Here is a 19,302-nt window from a genome sequence, read left to right on the forward strand (position 1 = left end):
AGTAATCTACTGTTTTCTTTTATTTCATAGTTTAATAAAAACTTATTTCAAATCAGAGTTTTGATTGAAAAATCTAATGAAGGAAAAAAAATTAATACAACATCAAGACCTAAAAGAGTCCTCAAGAGGCCAACTAATCCAATCCCTCTCATATTACAAAGCAGTAAACTGAGGCCCTGAGTGTATTAAGAATATGCTCAAGGTCACATAGAAAGTAAGCAGAACCAGGATTTGAATCCAAGCCTTCTCCTTCCAGTCCTTTCCAACACAACACTCACTCTGCTGAAAAAAGAGAAAGCTTTGGCTCATCCCATTTGGAAAGCCAGTGTTTTATTTTTGAGCTACCTACCACGGGAGCCAAGGTCTGGAATATTGTAATAAGCTTAATGCATCTTCATTAGCTAACATCCAAAAGTATAGCAGGTCACAACAATTACTTGGAAGATCAGGTTCTATTGCTAGTACGTTAACACAACTCTTCAAATGCTTTTAAAATACAGTGTGATGCAAGGAAAGCATCATGGACTCTTGACCCTCAGTTTCCCCACCTGTATGTTGGGACTAGAGCGGAATTACTTTCTAGTTCCTTCATTTTCAGTCAATCAGCATGAGGCTAAGAAATTTTAAAGTGACATCTAAAATCATACAATATTGAGTCTGGATTCACCATATTGCCTTGCCTTCTGGTACAAAATGAAAGCCTTTCACAATTAATTGGTCTTCAACAGTTTTCTAGCCTTATTATAAGAAACTCTCCACATACTTTAAGACGCAGTCAAATTGGACTTCTTGCTGTCCCTCCCTAACATTATTCCCCAATCTCTGTTTTCTTCTTTCTTTCTCCCCTCTTCCACCTGCACAAAACCAACATTGCACAGACTATCACCACTCACTCCTCAACTCTATCTCTTAAATAGATAAAGAAATTTCCTTTAAATTTTGCCTTCAAAGCTCAGCTTACGCCATCTTCTCTGGAAGGTCCTTACTGGTCCCCAAGCTACAAGGGGCGCTCCTCAAAGTTCCTTTGCACAGATTTATGTATTTACATCCTATCTCCTCCAGCAGAGGGGAAGCTTACAGAAGGCAGGCTTTGGTCTGCAGTGTTTGCTGATGGACTGACTCCATGACGGAGGCTGGAAATCAGATTCTTCCATGTGCTTCCTGTATAATCTTGGGACTCAGTTTCCTTATTCAAAATAGAATAATTACAGAGGTGGAAGTTAACTCATCTAATTGAACCCATTGCCAAGTCTTGGCTCAGATCTATTCAGTAAGCAGCCTTTCCACACTGGGACAACTCTAATTGTTGGCAAGGGCTTCTTAACGTTAGGCTGAAACTTATCTCCTTTCAGATTCACCTGTTGCTCCTATTTCTGCCAGATGCCTTTCCTCTAAGATGATCATCTCCAGTTTATTCAGGGCACTATCTTGTTTGTACATAATGATTTTCACTTTATTTCCTCCATTCCTCTTCTAAAAGACAGGAGTTCTCTTTAGCCTTTTCAGGGCTTAGCACTGTGTGCCTGGCACACAGTGGGCACTTAATAAATGCTCGCTTCATTGACTGCCACAAGACAATCCCTCAGATACTAATACCTCTTTTCTCCAGACTCAATATCCCTCGTTCCTGCACTTCATTCTCACTAAGAGAGTTCTTCTTCCGGCTCTCCATCTAAACAGGTCTTTCTCTGCTGCTTTAAAGAGATTCCCACACAGACTTGGGGCTTTCAGGCAAACACTATTGTCTTCCCCATTTAACAGAAGAGGAAACTGAGGTGATGTGAGGTGATGTGACCATCCCATCATTCCCTGTGGAGACCCACTATTTTACCAGCCAGCCAGCAACTGTGACAAGAGAGACAAGTTTCACTGGAAGACAAAGTGAGGGCAGATGAACAAGGATTACATTGTCTCTTTTCTGATATTTGGAAAGGGTGGACTATAGGAATTTACAGGCTGGCCACAGATACAAGACTGAGACAGGCAGCCCCAGTTCAGAGAAGGATAAACAGGACTATTTTTACAGCACATTTAAAAAAAAAAAAAGCTTCTTTTGTACACATAGTGCTACAAACATATGAGAGTAGTAATTTTGTTTGTCTGTTGTGGAGTTTTTAAAAAATATACACGAAAATCTACCTTGAAATCAGTTAAATCTAGAATGAATGAGGTCCACTGGACATGACTAATAGTTTAAGATTAAGAACAGAATAATATCTGAAAACTTTAAAGCTCTATAACTGTATATAGACATAGTTGTGTATTCTTTCATTCCTCCCTCCCTCCTTTCTTTCTTGTTCCTTCTCTTCCTTCTTTTACCTCCTTCCCTTCCTTCCTCTCCCTCCCTGCCTTCTACTTTCCTTCCTTCCTTCCTTATCTCCCTCCCTCCCTCCTTTCTTCCTTGCTCCTTCTCTTCCTTCCTTCTTTTACCTCCTTCCCTTCCTTCCTCTCTCCTTCCTGCCTTCCACTTTCCTTCCTCCCTTGTCTCCCTCCTTTCTCCTTCTCTTCCTTCCTTCTTTTACCTCCTTCCCTTCTTTCCTCTCCCTTCCTGCCTTCCACTTTCCTTCCTCCCTTGTCTCCCTCCTTTCTCCTTCTCTTCCTTCCTTCTTTTACCTCCTTCCCTTCCTTCCTCTCCCTTCCTGCCTTCCACTTTCCTTCCTTCCTTATCTCCCTCCATCATTCCATCCTTCCTTCTTTCCTTCCTCCCTACGTCCTTGTTTAATCTCCTTCCATTTCCCCCTTCCTTCATTCCTATAAGGAGTAATGAGGTACTTGTCCAGAGTCTGACAGAATGAGGCAGGATCTAATACAGGTCTTATAGATGCTAAACTCAATGTTCTGGGCATTCCAGCAGGCTGCCTTTGAAGCCAACATTTTAGGATGATCAATCCCACAACAGGCTGACAATACTAACTAAAAACCTAATCCAAAACCATCTACCAACCCTCTACCCAGAAGCATATTATCAGCAACATCAGTAATAAAGAGTGAAGAAATAACATTGGCAACCCTGGCTCCCCGCCATCTCAGCCAGTCATGTTCCACATTAAATATTTGGTATATCAAAAAGGATTCAAAAGGATTTCAAGCTCTCTCAATATTCAAGAGCTGTGAGGATCCCTGGCTCCTTAGGGGGCACCAATAACATTTTTCCACTTATTTGAAAATGGCTCATTCCAGGTATCACTTCCTCTGGGAAGACTTCCAACATTCCTCTACTCATTAAGTGTTTTCTCTCCTCAAAGAATTTTTTATTTGCTCACCTGTTTGAGGGTTATATGCCCTTAGTAAAATGTAAACACCCTGAAGGCAAGAATTGTTTATACATAGTCTCTGCAGCCCTAATGCTAGCATAGTACCTTGTACTAAAATGAAATAAAATAAAATAATGGATTTCATTTAAAAAAAAAAAAAGTCATTTCTGTTACTACAAAGATTTACAAAATAAATTAGCTCTCGTTTGACCCTTAAGACAAACCTGCGACAGGTGTCATAGATTCCCAGAGCTATTCAAGTCTGCACTCAGGCCTTTCTCACGCTGAGATTTAGAGCATGCCGTCTGGTATATGGAATAGCGTGCAGGCCGACCAGCCCAGAATTCCTGGCTTCAAAATGCTCTCTGACATATATTGGATGTAGGACCCTGGAGACACTGCCGGCTTCCTTAGTGCTGGAGGGAACCTCTCTGGGACTATTAGTCTGAGGGGAGGGACCAACCTGTTTTGGTAGAGGGACTTCCCTCATCAGGAGGTTCCCAAAAGATCAACTCCCAGATCTGAGTCCTATCCCCTAAAGAATTCTTCCTCTTACAATCCAAATTGAACTGAATAATGGCATAATTTCAAAAGTGCTCTCTGTCTCTTGTGTTTATGGAAGGCTTAAAAAATTAAAAAATGAGGAAATGAACAGCAGAAAGGATACCCACAGAGCAGAATATAACCCACTTCAATATGTCAGTGAATGGGGAAAGTTCCATGGTTTGTACTTTGCTATGGTGGGAAAGGATACAGGCGGTCACCCGAGAAAACCCAAGTTCAAATCTGAGCAAATATTGAAAAAATCACATCCCCTCTCTGAGCCTGACAAGTCTCTCCTGTATTCTGGGGGTGACAATCTCCCCACAGCGCCAGAAATGGGGGCTGGGAGGGGAGCCTCCCTAACTATGGCAGATAGACCAGGTCACATATGGGACTGCAACATTACCCATGAGGTTGACTGGTCTCGTGGGGTTCTGGGAGACCCTTAAGGGCAGTGAATAGCCCCGCTTCCAGTTTAACCAAAATACAAGGGCACTATTATTTATCTCATTAGCAGCCACATGGTTCTCTAACTGCAAGAATTTTAAGCAATCAGGGATCCAAGAGCCCCAGTCCATGGACAAATGGTAGACAAATCTTTTTAAAATCCTTTCAAACTGTCTTTAGAGGCAATCATGATCTGGGGTGAGGGGAACCCAGACTTGGAATGTTACTGGATTAAAAAAAAAAACCAATTCAAACACCCCCACAGACACACATCAAGAAAACAACTCAAGATGAGCTGGAAAATAAAGGGTTTCTATCATCCACCCAAGACAGTAAATAATGCAAGGACTTCTGACTTTTTCTCATCATTATGCACCGAATACAACACAGCCCGGCTTCACATGCAACCATCTCGCTCCCCCATTCCTCTCTCTCGTTGTTTTTTGGCCCCGGAAGAAGGGCACAATCAATCCCTCCCCAGCCTTCCTCCCTCCTCCTCCCCACCCCACAGGCCCCCCGCCAAGCCCAGTCCCCAAAGCATCTCCCCGGCCGCAGTACTCACTCTGTTAAAACGTTTGGCTTGAAACAGATGCCCATTCACTCGGTAGAGCTTCCTCCATCTTCTGGCCCCTCGGCGGTAGATTGATTCTAGAAAGGATATTAAAAAGGTATAAAGCAGCAACATAGTACATAGCGGACACAGCCCGGGATGCACGAGCCCGGGCTCAGAACAGCCCTGCTTTTCTTTGCATCAAAACAGCCGAAATCCTGGATGCCAAATCATGCTCGAGAATCGCCAAGAAAAAGCTTGAAATGACAGCTGCTTCTCCCTCCAGCCTCTCCCTTCTGTCTGCCCCACACACGCTTTCTCTCTCTCTTCCTCCTCTCTCTCTTTCTCACATGATAATCATCTTGTTACAATTCCCAGGGCTGCTTGCTGTCTGGAGCTCAGGTGAGAAAGACACCGTGCAAAGCCCTTCTGCCCTACCCTGGAAGCCGACTGGGGAGGGGCTGGAGGGAGGGGACGGACAACATTTCTCCCAGCTGAGGCACTTCTGTATTCCAGCACAAAGGAGAGATGGTAGCTCATGGCAAGGCGGGGGTGGGAGGTGGGGGGAAATCCCAGACTTAGGACCAATTACATATCTGATGGGCACTCTAATTGGTTGGGCTTTCCGTTCTCCCTTACCTTGGGGCTAAGGCAGGAGAAAGGGAGTATTTCCCCCATGTACAATGGAACAGAAATGCAATGGCACAGTGAGCTTCTGGGATTGTGTGCACTGCTGTCCTAAGATGGCAAAAACTTCAAGATTTCAGATGCCATATCTAGTTAGACACACACACACACGTTAAATTCACAACAGAAACTTGAGTGTACTTTGATTTCTCCCTCAAGAATATTCCAAACTGAAATTAGCAAAATCTTCATCCTGAGTGATGATTTAAAAGATCATCATACATACACACATACATATATATATATACACACACACAAGTTAAATTCACAACAGAAACTTGAGTTGAATATTCCAAACTGAAATTAACAAAATCTTTATCTTGAATGATTTAAAAGATTTTACACAAACACACACACACACACGTCAAATTCACAACAGAAACTTGAGTCTATTTCAATTTCTCCCTCAAGAATATTCTAAACAAAATCTTCATCCTGAGTGATGATTTAAAAGATTACACACACACACACGCACACACACACACACGTTAAATTCACAACAGAAACTTGAGTGCACTTCAATTTCTCCCTCAAGAATATTCCAAACTGAAATTACAAAATCTTTATCCTGAATGATGATTTAAAAGATTTTACACACACACACACACACACACACACACACACACACACACACACACAAACACACACATCAAATTCACAACAGAAACTTGAGTATACTTCAATTTCTCCCTCAAAAATATTCCAAATTGAAATTACAAAATCTTTATCCTGAATGATGATTTAAAAGATTTTACACACACACACACACACACACACACACCCATATATATAGATAAATAGATATAGATACACACACACACACACACACACACACACACACACACACACAGAGAAATATGCAGGAAAGGAAGAGGGAACTGAAGATGATAAAATTACACCTGAATTATAAGCAATTCAAACTTCACTTCCTTTCTAAAGAAATCCCACAGAATTCAAACTTCGCTTCTGCAACAAGAAGGAAAGAAAGGATGGCCAAAGACATATATACTTATATATATACACACACCTAAGATGTCATGGGAGTGGAAAGTGTTTCTAACTCTGCTGTCTCAAAACTCCATAAAATAAATACACGTAGGAGTGAAAGGGTTCTGAAAAACACAACACACAATAAAAAGCTTTGTGCTATTTTTTAGGAATTTAAAAAAATAAATAAATCCTCCCTAAAAGTGACTTTCATACATGCAATGAAAGTACTATGGATTTGCTAATGTGGAAATTGTAACTGTATGTTTTTTAAATAAGCAAATAACTAGCCTTGGCTGTAACCTGCCTAAAATTAGGTCACAGCAATTGCGAAACCCACTTCTTGCTCTTTAAATAGGAAATTGGTGGAGAACTGGAGCTCAACTGGAATACTGGTGAACAGTGAGACTCTCATACAAAGTCTCTAAGAAACCTCAGCGTGGAGCTGGGAGTGACCACGATCCGGGAGCTATTTGCAAGATCTGTTCCATCAGCTGTGCTGTCCCTGGAAGCGCCATCTACCTATTAACCAACCGAGGGAACCCAAGACTGAAGAAACTGGATAGCGTCTCATCTCAGATTAATTTCTAGTGGGAGCTCAAAAAAAGTCCCCGAGTTAATGACGCCTTCTGGAGACTTCTCTTGGACTATACCAACTACTAGTCCCAAAACTTCTGAATTAGAAAGGAATTCTGAAGCCATCAAAGATCCGAGTTTAAATCCTGATTCAGAGCTTGACAGGCTGTTTGATCCTGGCCAAGTCACTTAAACCTCAGTTTCCTTAACAATCACACGAGAGATTTGGACTCCCTGGCCTTTCAGGTACCTTCTAGCTTTCAGTCTATAACTTTATGGTCCACCTAGACCAATCTAAACCTATAGGCAAATTCGGTGAACATTTATCTAGAACCAACTATGTGTTAAGCACTTTGCTCAAGAGTATTTCCCCTACAACATCCTTGACAATGTCAAACAGCCTTTGGCTGCTGCCAATGAAATGGTCCATGGCCCATGGACTGAAATTATAGAAGGGACCCTGAAGGAAATCTAATTCAAACCATATGCTTGACAACATCCCAGGAAGTCATCATCCAACCTTTATTAGAAAACAGGAAAATATAAGGCGACGGGCTCTTTGTCAGTTTGGTCTTTGAATCCTTATACCAAATCTTGTACCTATAATACACTTAATAAACACTAGTTTAATTGAACCTGAGGCTGTGGACTGAAATCCATCCAAAACATTTTTTAAAAAACACTGACATTTCCTGGTAAGCCGAAGGGAAGGGATGTTGGATCCCCTGGTTGTCTGGACAAGCTCAGTTGTGCAAATCCCTAAATCTATACGGAATTTAGAGAGCAAAAAAACAAGTTTCATCTTGTTTAAAGGTCTTGGTCAGCTCTCAGAGCAGACTTACCAGAGGGAAATGGCCGCACTCCTCCCAGCCTTCCTCTCCACAGTCCTGCCTCCTCTCCTTATTACCCCCTTATTACACTGCTCCCCCATTTTCTTGCCAAAGAGAATTAGGATCAAGGTTGTGTCTACCCAGATATCTGGAGGGTGTGGGGAGGAAGGAAGGGTACATACCAGGTCTCTGTCTATGTCAGCACAGGAAATAACATCACCGCCATGACTCATCGTTAACATGCAGACAGATGGGTTTGTCTGGACATTACTGAGCCAAACCAAGTCAGAGAATTACCACTGACTCTCATTTTGACAAGCTTTCGGCCTGCCCCCTCCCCATCCCCCCCACATACCTTGCTCCATAAATTTGTCAATAAATATTTCAAACCATAGGATTGTAGATATAGAATTGGAAGGATGCATCTGATCCATCGAGTTCATTTTAAAGAAAAGGGAACTAAGCCATAGAGAAGAAAGAGATTTATCCAGATTTACTCAGGTAGACAATGACCTACCTTTTCTCCCCAAATCTTTTCACAAACCAAGCTGAGCAGTGGAGGGGTGAGAGGGAAGAGTATATATAAATTATAATGAATGAGCTCAACTTTGAAGAGAGAAAATGCACCTCTATCTCTTGAACCAATGAAAAATGCATTTATTAAGTGCCCCCTGTGTGCAAAGGGGTACAAATGAAATGATCGGTTGCCACACTCAAGGAGATGTCATTCTCATGGGAGAGACAACACATAAGGGAAGAGATCAGCTATATGGAGAAGTTCTTGGGGTCTATGTACTTCTTTGCAGAGATAGAGGGCTACAGAAGCAAAACACTGGCTAAGCTGTTGGATTTGACTGCTATTTGTTCTTTTTAAACTTTACTAGAAAGAATGGCTCTCTGTCCAGGAGAAGAGGAAGAGATATGTAAAAATGAGGTTGTTTTAAAATAAATCAAAATATTTTTAAATTTAAACAATGCATTTTGTATATTCATTTTATTTCATTTTAAACAAGTTAAAATGAAATGAAAAAGGAAAAATATGAAAATGAAAAAAAAAAAATAAAAAGACGACTACATAGCAGTGTCCTTTTTTGTCTCATTCCACAAAATAATATTCAATTATTGTATCCTCAGAGATAAACCAGGGTGCTAAGGACCTCTGCAACTGCATTATCTCTAAAATATAATATCATCATAATATTAATTTATTTTGTTAAATATTTTGCAACCACAGTTTAATCTGTGGTTGAAAGTATTATGAGCCATAAGCAACCTGGCTGACATATCGGCTGTAAAGGTTCCTCTATCCCTGTACCAAGAGAGTTATTGGGGTACGGCTTAAGTGTTTTGCCTTTCTCAGGACCACATGGCCATTCTAAGATGGATTTCTACGAGGTCGGCTCTCCACAAAATCACTGGGCACCTCTAAGAGCCGATATTCCACATCCAATGTCAAGAAGAAAGCCCCAGTGGGCGAACCCTTGGTGGAAGTTTTAACCACATGGTTAAGGTCCACCCTGGATGAGTTGCCATCACTGCCACAAACAAACACACCAATAAACTACCCCAATTCTACACCATGGCTCACAGTGACCACCACCAAGGTACTTCTCAGCAAAAAGAAGGCATATTGGCAGATTCCGAGTCTAGTATTTGAATGCATTTGAACAAGTCATTTCTCCTTAATTTACTGATCTGTGAGATGAGACGGGACTAGTTGAACTGTTTTCTCCTCAGGAAGTTATTTCTTCCTCAGCCCTTGGAGTTCTTGCTTAGAAGAAGAAGATGTGGATTATCTTCACTGTACTTGGCCCCAGAGGGCAAAACTAAGTATAGTTTTGAAGGTTCCAAGGGCAGTTTTCTTACTTCCAGTTATTATCCACGAGGGCAAACTCAGCCACAGTGGGATCCCATTCACTGGAGGTCTCCAAGCAGATCGTAGAGGGGATTACTATTGAGATATGGGATGGAGTGGAGACACCTGAGATCCTCCCAACTCCGAGATTCTGTAAAAAGCCAGTTTAAGGGGCACTGGCTCCCACTGCCTAAGATCCAGGAAAAGTGGCTATCTCACTGCTTTCTCCCTGGCCCATCAGTGCTTTGTCTAGCACTGGAAAAGTCACATGGGAGTGGGCAGCCCAAACAGCAGAGACCCATATTAACCAAACCACAGGCTCTGCGTGGGCAGCAGTAGCAGATACACAGAGCATTTTCTAGTGGTTCATTTGCAAACTCTGCAGCCCCATAGAAATGTGAGTTCATAATGCATTATTTAGAGAGGAAACTAGGACTTCATTTACAGATGGGGAAATTGGGGTATAAAGGGGTTAAGTGACCCCTGCCTGTTCTAGTGGCGTCTGAGACAGAGATTTCAACCCATGTTTTCCTAACTTCAAGTTCAATGCCTTATTGCAAAGGTGGTCTCCCATCCAGGTAGCAACCATTGCCTCAAGCTTGCTTAGCTTAAATGATCAGATGACATGAGAAACAGAAAGACTTGGGTGGCTCTAGACAAAGTTGCTGCTGTTGTTCTGTCAATGGACATTTATTAAGCACCTACTTTATACAGAATACTTTGTGGGATGTGGGAGGAGACAGAAAGCTCAGGTGAGACACAATCCCACTCTGAAGATTCTGGCTTACCAGCTAGCAGCTAAATGGCATAGTGGATAGGACACCTAGCTTGGAATCAGGAAGACCTGTATTCAAATGCAGCCAAGACACCTCCTAGCAAATCACTAAATCTCAGTCTGCCCCAGCTGACGCAAATGGGGATAATAACAGCATCGATTCCACAAGGTAACTAATATTTATAAGGTATTTAGCACAGTGTTTGGCACACAGTAGGTGTCACATAAATGCTCTCTTCCCTGCCCCCATCCCTGGAAAAACTGATGGTATCTAGTCCAATACCTTCGAAAGCCCATCAGGATGAGGGATCTTTGGGTGTTGCCTGAAGATATCCAGAAGCCATTACCTCACAAGGACTGACATCTAATTAACTCAGGAAGGTTTGCAAAAGCCTTTCCAAGACATGTAGAAAAAACGTATTTTTTAAGCCTCGTTGTGAACAAAATAGTGAGATGAAGTGACCTTCTCATGGGCACACACAGCTCAGTAAAGTTCATGTCCTAAGAATCATATCATAGATGTGATTCAAACTCATGGTCACTATGCCAAAGACACACACAAAAAAATTCAACATTTATTAAGCACCTAATGTGTGCTTAGCACTGTCCATGATGTTGGGGACATAATAAAAACAAAAACAAAACATCCCCTGCTCACAAAGGGAACCCACCGCATGACCATGGATTAGTAAATACAAGGTCAATAAATGAAATAGAAAAAGGCACAAGGGGAATTTGTTTACTCAGGAAATGCAAGCAGTGGGAGAAATTTAAGAAAAAGAAGCCACTCTAAATATTCAGGATAAAATCACCATGGGTAGCATCCATTTAATAACGAGAGGGACTAGAGTCGGCAAGATCTTCCCAGGGCCCATTGCTCCTTCGATCCAACTGAGCCTACATTTGATTTCATCAATTCTGCATTCATCTCCAGCCTCCATGACTTTGTATTGATTTTCTCTCATCCCTGGAAGTGGACTGTCTCCCATCTCCTTCCTTTGAGACTCAGCTCAAATGCTTTCTCCAAAATTCCCCCAGCCCTCACTAGTGCTTCAATAATGGTATCCCCAGGTGAATCGGGAGTATCCATCATTTTGGTATCCTTAGCACCCAATACAAGTGCCTGATACATCTTAGGTGTTTAATTCATGCTTGTTTTGGTCAACGGGTGGTGTTTTTGTGAATTTTTTTTATATTAAGCAACCAAAAACTACTTATAATTACCTCACACCATTATTTAGGTACCACTTATTATTATTAATAACTTTGAGCTACCACTGAATAAATACTTGTTAAAATACATATGACTCCAACAATTTAAATGAAAGAAAATGCATACAGATATACACACACACACAGCCCAATAGGAAATGTCACAAACTTCTGGAAAGAAGAGATACAAGAAGTTCTTGCCCCACAATTATATAGATATGGCAGTGGTTCAAGTGCACTGAATATGTTTTCAGATGGCTTAATGAATTAATTCCTTTTTTTGTGTTTTTAAAAAGATTTGTTAAATTGGATGACTCTCTGAAAGGGTATGGGACAGTGGGAGAAGCTATGGCGATATTTAAAAATAACCAAAGAATGATAAATGTGTTTAGAAATTAATATTTGTTAACTAATTGTAAGTTTTTTGAAGGCAGAACTGTTTTGTTTTGTTCTATTTTTAAATGCCCAGAATTCAGAACAGGGCCTGGCCTGTAGTAAGTATCAAATACCTATAGCAGCATTGAATTGCTGCTCTTTGCAATTCCCTTTGATGGAAAAAGCAGTGACCTTTTATGTATCCTAAAACCCAATCCTGGTGCAAATGATTGTCTATGGACTGGGATAAAAGAGGAAGGCAGAGAGAGAATAACTTCCCAAAGTCAGATGTCACAAATCTGTTAGGGATAGGGAACACTCTAGCCAAGAGCTAAGAATTGAAAAGGTGTAGAACAAGGGGTAGAATTGAAATAAGGTTCATTTTGCATTAGGTAAGGTGGGGGGATCCAGCCTGTCATTCCATTTCGTAGGAAACTCCCAATCTCCACCAAAGGAGATTGGCCCTTTCTCTGCATGTCACACACCCAGGAGAGCTACCTGGAGAACACTGAGGGATTGTTCAGGACTACAGAGCTAGAATGAATCAGTCAGGATGGGAATACAAATCACTGACTCTGAGGGGTACTTCCCGACTAACTCGTGGGGATAAATATAAAGATCTGCACTTGGGTTCAAGAAATAAGCTCCAAATGTACAGGTGGAGGAGCGGTAGGGGGAGGTACAGTTGGACCATAGTCTTTCTGAAAAACAACTGGGAATTTTAAATTTATTTCTAATTTAAAATGGGTCTGTACAACACAGTAGCCAAAAAAGCTATTACAATCATCAGGCTGGATTAATTAAAGCACAGTGTCCAGAACGGGAACGTCAGCCTGGTCAAAACAGCTGGAAGGTTATGTCCTGTTCTTGATGCCATATTTGTTAATAGACACTGACAGAGTGGAGAGTGTCCAGAGATGGGTGATCAGGACTGAGGCAGCTAATTGAAGGGACTGTGGAAACTCAGGCTGGAGAAAAGAAGGTTTGATATTCAAAATGTGGGAACGAAAGCCCACCACCGGCTAGCGTTAAGGCCTTGAGGAATCACAATCTCTTGGGGGTTCCTTTTTAACTGAAGAGGATAAAGTTCTTGGGTTCAAAGGAGCAGAAATGGGTAAAAGCTTTTAATTTTTCTTCAACTTCAGGAAAAATTGCAGAACAATTATGACCAGAAAGGGTAACCTTAGGATGAGAAAGGGTCACCCTTACCAGAAGTGTTTATCTGAGACTGGATGGATCAGCATTGGATTGAGGGCCAGCAGTAGGGGGAATCTTGCCCATGGATTAGGAGACCCTCCCAAAGGAGAAATGAGATTCTGCCATAGATACCTAGCCCCAACCCACCCCTGCCTAGATCTTCTATTTATAGTTCTGAGCTCTCGCCCCAGGTCCTCCAGTCTCTAGTCTATGACTAATTGGATGCACCACTTCTGGAAATGCCTTTGTTGTGAATCCTGATAGCACCCTGTGGGGGATGAGGAGAAAAATCAAGTTTAACACCCGTCTCCCCCCAGCTCCCTGATCTGGAGAGAGAGAGAGAGAGAGAGAGAGAGAGAGAGAGCACAGAACCTTAGAAAAAGCTGCCAGGAAGCCAAGAGTAGAGTATTGTTTGTGCTGCAGAGAATTAAAAGGAAAAAATTAACAGATTTCCTCCCCATGAGTTTGGGGAGGTGAGGTACTGACATGCTATAGTAAACCACATCCAAAGCCACATAGCTTGCTAAAATGAGACAGAAGGGGTCTTTGTAAAAGTCTTGTGAAATGATCACAGATTTAGAGCCTGAAGGATCAGTGTGACACCAAAGCCAGAGAGGTAAGATTTGAATGTAGGTCCACTTCCTACAATACCAGTTGGACCTGAAGGAATTGTCATCTTGCAGCCAAAGGCTTCTTAAAACTCTTAAAATTTTAAAAGCTCTATTAATATGCTTCTATGCTATATTCTCCCTTCATCTGCACACATTTAGATGAAAATGGTAGTCAATTAAATAAAGTAAAGTTGTGAGAGGGACAACTACAGATGGGAAGAATATCATAACAGTAACAATAATTTCTCATGTCCATGTGCTTCCTTAGAATGTTAGATCTTAAAGGCAAATAGACTTTAAGTTTTTGGTTAATTTTTTAAAATTTCTAATACTTTAGGGTGAAACTATATTCATGTCAATGTTCAATTATCTCCACCTTGTCTTTGTATCAAATATTTCTGGTAAGGTCCAATATCTACTATAGCGTTATTTTGTTCAGTCATATCCAAGTCTTCATGACCCCATTTTGGAGTTTTCTAGGTAGAGATACTGATTTTACTGTTTTACTTCTCTGGCTTTACTTTTGCCTTCTCTGGCTCATTTGACAAATAAGGAAACTGAGGCAGAATTAAGTGACTTGACCAGGGCCACACATTCACCAAGTGTCTGAAGCCAGACTGGAGTTCAGGGAGATGAGTCTTTTTAAGTTCAGGTCCAGCACTCTATCCACTGCACGACCTAGCTGTCCTACAAGACCTTAATAATGTTTTATTTCAGTACCAGAGAGGAGGGAAAGCAGATTGAACTTGCAGACAGAAATCCTACAATGACCTCTCAGTCACAAGAGGCTAAATTACTCCCCCATTCCAGGAAGGGGTTTAGCATATTCAACCTACAAACAGTGTTCTTTCAAAAGCAAAACTGTAAATGTTGCCCCATTTCCTGAGAGCTCTTGCTGAGTTTGAGAACTTTCTCCTGTCCAACATAAGGTCTGCACATTCACAGTCGCCCATTCACAGCCCACTTTATGCATTAACTCCCACCTGGCTCTTGGAGCTAAATAATGATGCTCTTGGAGCTAAATAATGATATCTGTGTTTCCATGGAGACCTTTATGGTTTACAAGGGGCCCAAAACATGACGTGGAGAGGGAGCTTTGTCACAACGTGGTGGAAGGGTCACCAGGGAGACAGAATTATGGGATTGTAGGGATACAAATCCATTGGGGTCTGGTGCTTTAAAGAAACTCAGAGATGATTCTGGATCAATAAATAAGTGCCTCCTTGCAAAATAATGTTTGACAAAAGCAGAGGGATAGAATGGGAAGAAGATAAAACCAGATTCTGGGTTCAAACCCCAGATCTATCACTTAGCATCTATTTGACCTTGGACCAGAGCCCTAACTAGGGCAGGGCGATAGGGGATTTGTCCCAAGGGACTGAATTTAGAGAGTACCAAATTTAGAGGCAGCAGACAGTATTCTCAGTCCTTAGACAGCACAGGAAAACAAAACTTAACACCTAGTTAAAAGAATAATTAGCTAAAATAGGAAACGACCAGATGGGAGCTGGGGGGGAGGGAAGGGGGGCGCCTCTTTCCTCCATCCCATGATGCTTCCCCCAACTCAGATCTTTCCTTCCCTACTACAAGAGTTATCCTAAGCCACTTTCCCTTCCAAGTGAAGGACATTATACACAGGCATGGTTTGAACACAAAAGTTCCTACTCAGAGCTAAACCTTAAGCAAACACCACTCTGGGATTCTTTTTTGTTTTCTTCTGTGAAATAAGAGGGATTTCTTTCAGCTCTATTTATATGCCTCGGTCCTATATTTTCCCTTTATCTGCACATATTTAGATGAAAATGGAAGTCAACTAAATAATCTTAGTTTAGACTTAGTCTCTCCCCACACCTGAGCTGTTCTTACCCCATTATCTCTACCTCCAAACTTTCCTGGCTTCCTTTACAATTCAACTCAAATGTCACCTGCTACAAGAAGTCAATCCTGGCCTTCTCTCCCTTCAGCTTTCCCTCTGAAACTATCTTTCATTTACATCTTTGGTGGTGGTTGGGAGAAGGAAAAAAATGGAAAAAATTAATTCATCAATTTATTTAAAAATTTTTTCAATTAACAAAAGTATGCGTTCTCTCATTTCCAATTCTCCCTTCCATTTTCCTTGAGGGAAAAACTAAATCAAAACAAAACTCTGAAACAAATTTTCATCTGCTCAAGGAAAATAAATTCCCATATTGGTTTTATGCAAAAAAACACACAAAAAAAAAAAAATAGCATTTTTATTAGGCATCCTGAGAGAATAGCCTCAATCTCTCTACTAAAAGATAAATGGCTTTCTTCATCAGACTTACGAAACCATGGCTGGACTTTGTTCTGTCACTAAGTTTGGATCATTTTTATAATGCTGTTATTATTGCAACAATTATTCTTCTGATTCTGCTCACTTCCTTCTGCATCAGTTCATACAAGTCAACCCAGGTTTCTCTAAATGGATATCCTTTGCATCATTTCTTACAGCACCATAGTATTCCATTTTGTTCATATACCATAATTTGTTCAATCATTCAACAATTGATGGGCAAGCCCTTAATTTCCAGTTCTTGGACACCACCAACAGAACAACTTCATTTTGTATGGATGGATAATTTCCTTCTTTCTTTGATCCATAGGCATAGTAATGCAATCACTGGCTAAAAGAATATCCACCGTTTAATAATGGGCAGAGTTGCAAATTGCTTTCCAGAATGGCTAAACTAACTCACCTTTCCACCAAGAAACAGCTTGCTATTCATATATCACCATCACCATGTCATTTTTCTTTTTGTCAACTTTTGCTAATTTCATAGTAGGAGATGGAACAGTAGCAGTGTCATTTGCATTTCTCTAATTATTAATGATTTAGGATATTTTGCATAGGGTTCTGAAAAATTCATTTCTGTGTGTTTTGGGCATTTACCAAATGAGGAATGACTCATAAATTTAAATCAAATTCTATGTAGATTTTAGAAATGAACCATTTATCGGGGAAACTTTCTGAAAGATTGTCTTCCCAACCTCCAATTACCTGCTTCTTTTCTTTAGCTGCATTGCTTTTGTTTTTACAAAAACTATGTCATCAAAATTGTTCATTTTTACCTTCTGCAATCATGTCTCTCTTTTGTTTTGAACTCTTCCTCTATTTATAAATCTGAAAGACAATTTCTTACTTGTTTCTCTAATATGATATCACCTTCAAAAACAGCAAATGATGGCATATGTAGCCAGATGGCTGTCTATTTGCAAATAATGAAGATCTTCTCCTTATATCTGGGGTCTTCAGATTTAACAAACACGGCTATGACACGCGCTCTACTGACACTATTTTTTTTTTTTTTTTTTTTGCTGAGGCAATTGGGGTTAAGTGACTTGCCTAAGGTCACATAGCTATATTAAGTGTCTCGAGGTCAGATTTGAACTCAGGTCCTCATGACTTCAGGCTGCACTACACCAATTAGCTTCCCTTACTGACATTTCTTAACCACTACAGTATCATTTTGAGGATCCTTAAAATCAGTGGTTCTCAAAGTATGGTCTAGAGAATCCTGGGATCTCTGAAACCCTTTTAGAGGGTCTATAAATTCAAAAATAGTTTTTATTTCCAATATGGTAAATGTTTAAAAATATAATCCAGATAAACAAAAACGCTTTGGAGAGATCCTCAATTATTTTTAATAGGATAAAGATACTGAAAACAAAAGTTTGAGAACCACTGCTCAAAATGATTAATTTTACATATCATTTAATTTAGGACCTCATATTACTGGGCACTCTTCCTTCCCTTTTTTTTCTCTCATTTACTTGAGGTTCCAGACTTTTTATTACTCTAGAAAAATTTAATTTCATTTTCCTCTACTCTTTTGTTACTCTGATTATATATGTTATACGAATAATTTCTGCATGCTTTCTCCCCAATTACAATATAAGCTTCTAAAGGAGGAACTAATTTTTGTCTTTCTTTGTATGGTTAGTTTTCAGCACAATTCCCAGCACTGAACAGGCATTTTAATAAGGTTTACTGAATGGTTAGGGGGTATGAGTGTTACAAAGATAAAATTAGATTTGTCTATTCTACTGGGGACAAAACATACCAATATTAAATAGATTTTTCAAAAATAAAATTTTAATTATTATTTATGCAGGAAAACTACTATTTATTTTGTAAACACAAAATAAAAAAATAAACTTAGCATCATTATCCCCATTTTACAGATGAGGAAGCTGAAGCTCAGAGATGAAATGAGAGGAGTTCACACAGCTGGCATTCGAGGATGGAGTTGAAGCCAGGTCATCCTGCTTCTAAGTCCCATGGTCTTTCTATTGTGTCTTTCCATACAGAGAATCATCACATACAAGATTACATAAGTCCCTTGGATAGATGCCATCAAAAAGCGGGAGAGGTTGGGGAGGAGGGGATAGGGAAAAAAGTAGCAAAGGAAAACAGCAAGCATGTCTTCACAGACCATATTGCTTCTGAAGGGGGCTGCAAGGAATGGATAGACATTCACTGGGCAAAGACCTGGAAGGAGGGACTTCTGGGTCTTGAATTTATCTAACTAAAGACCAAGAGAACTGCAGGTTCAGCAGAGTATTTCAAATCAGTTCAAAGCACAGTATGTGGCCTTGGTAAAAAGCTACTGACTTTCTAAATTAATAAGCTAATAATTAGCCTGCCTCAACTCCACCCCTTCAGAATGAAAAGAAATTTTGATTGCAGTCTGCTGAATCAAAACTCTGCTCTAATGAGTGCTGGAGAGGGGGAATTCTGGGATTAAATGAGATAACTGATGTAAAATGCACTTTGCAAACCTTAAGGTTCTATTTAAGTACTACCTGTTATTCTTTTTTAAATGGATAATGGTCTTTATTTTTAAATGAGCCATTCATTGGTTATTGAGGGGGAGGAAAGACCTATCCAAAGCTTCCAAGAGAAATCCCACAACAATTCATGTTTTCATAATCCTCTTCTGAATTTCCTCCTGATAAAATGATAACCATTTCATGTCAGAGTCTTTGAAAGAGCCTTTCTCTCTCTCTCTCTCTCTCTCTCTTTCTCTCTCTCCCCTCATAAACTGTTAGGCTCCCCCCCAAAAAACCCTTAAAAATGCATCACTTAACTCCCCCGACCTTAAAGGAAACGACTGACTTTTATCCGAAAATCTATTATTAGGATGGTCACAATGAATTTTAACTCTGTTTCCATGGTAACTTAGTGTCATAACAGCAATGACAAGTTTCAGGAAAATATATTTTCAAAAAAAAAAACAGAGTCTAGAGCAAAGAAGTTAGAAAACAAATGCACAAAATCCCTCAAATTTAATGATGGTGGATACTGTTCATGAGTTGGGCTAATTTGGACAAAATTAACATATTGTAATGATACACTGGATCAAGCATTACTGGTCTTTCAAT

At 40.3% G+C, this 19,302-nt stretch overlaps 1 protein-coding gene across 3 annotated transcripts in view; it reads right to left on the reverse strand.

Annotated features, from left to right (window-relative positions):
* Positions 1–19,302, reverse strand: part of PRKCZ (protein kinase C zeta) — a 225,748-nt gene that overhangs the window by 69,015 nt on the left and 137,431 nt on the right. For all 3 annotated transcript variants that reach the window (XM_051988781.1, XM_051988783.1, XM_051988782.1), the window contains one exon: positions 4,807–4,892. In XM_051988781.1, coding sequence (XP_051844741.1) covers positions 4,807–4,892 — 86 coding nt within the window. The remainder of the gene's footprint in view (positions 1–4,806; positions 4,893–19,302) is intronic.

Source organism: Antechinus flavipes, chromosome 3 (genome assembly GCF_016432865.1).
Source record: "Antechinus flavipes isolate AdamAnt ecotype Samford, QLD, Australia chromosome 3, AdamAnt_v2, whole genome shotgun sequence".
Lineage (NCBI taxonomy): Eukaryota > Metazoa > Chordata > Mammalia > Dasyuromorphia > Dasyuridae > Antechinus > Antechinus flavipes.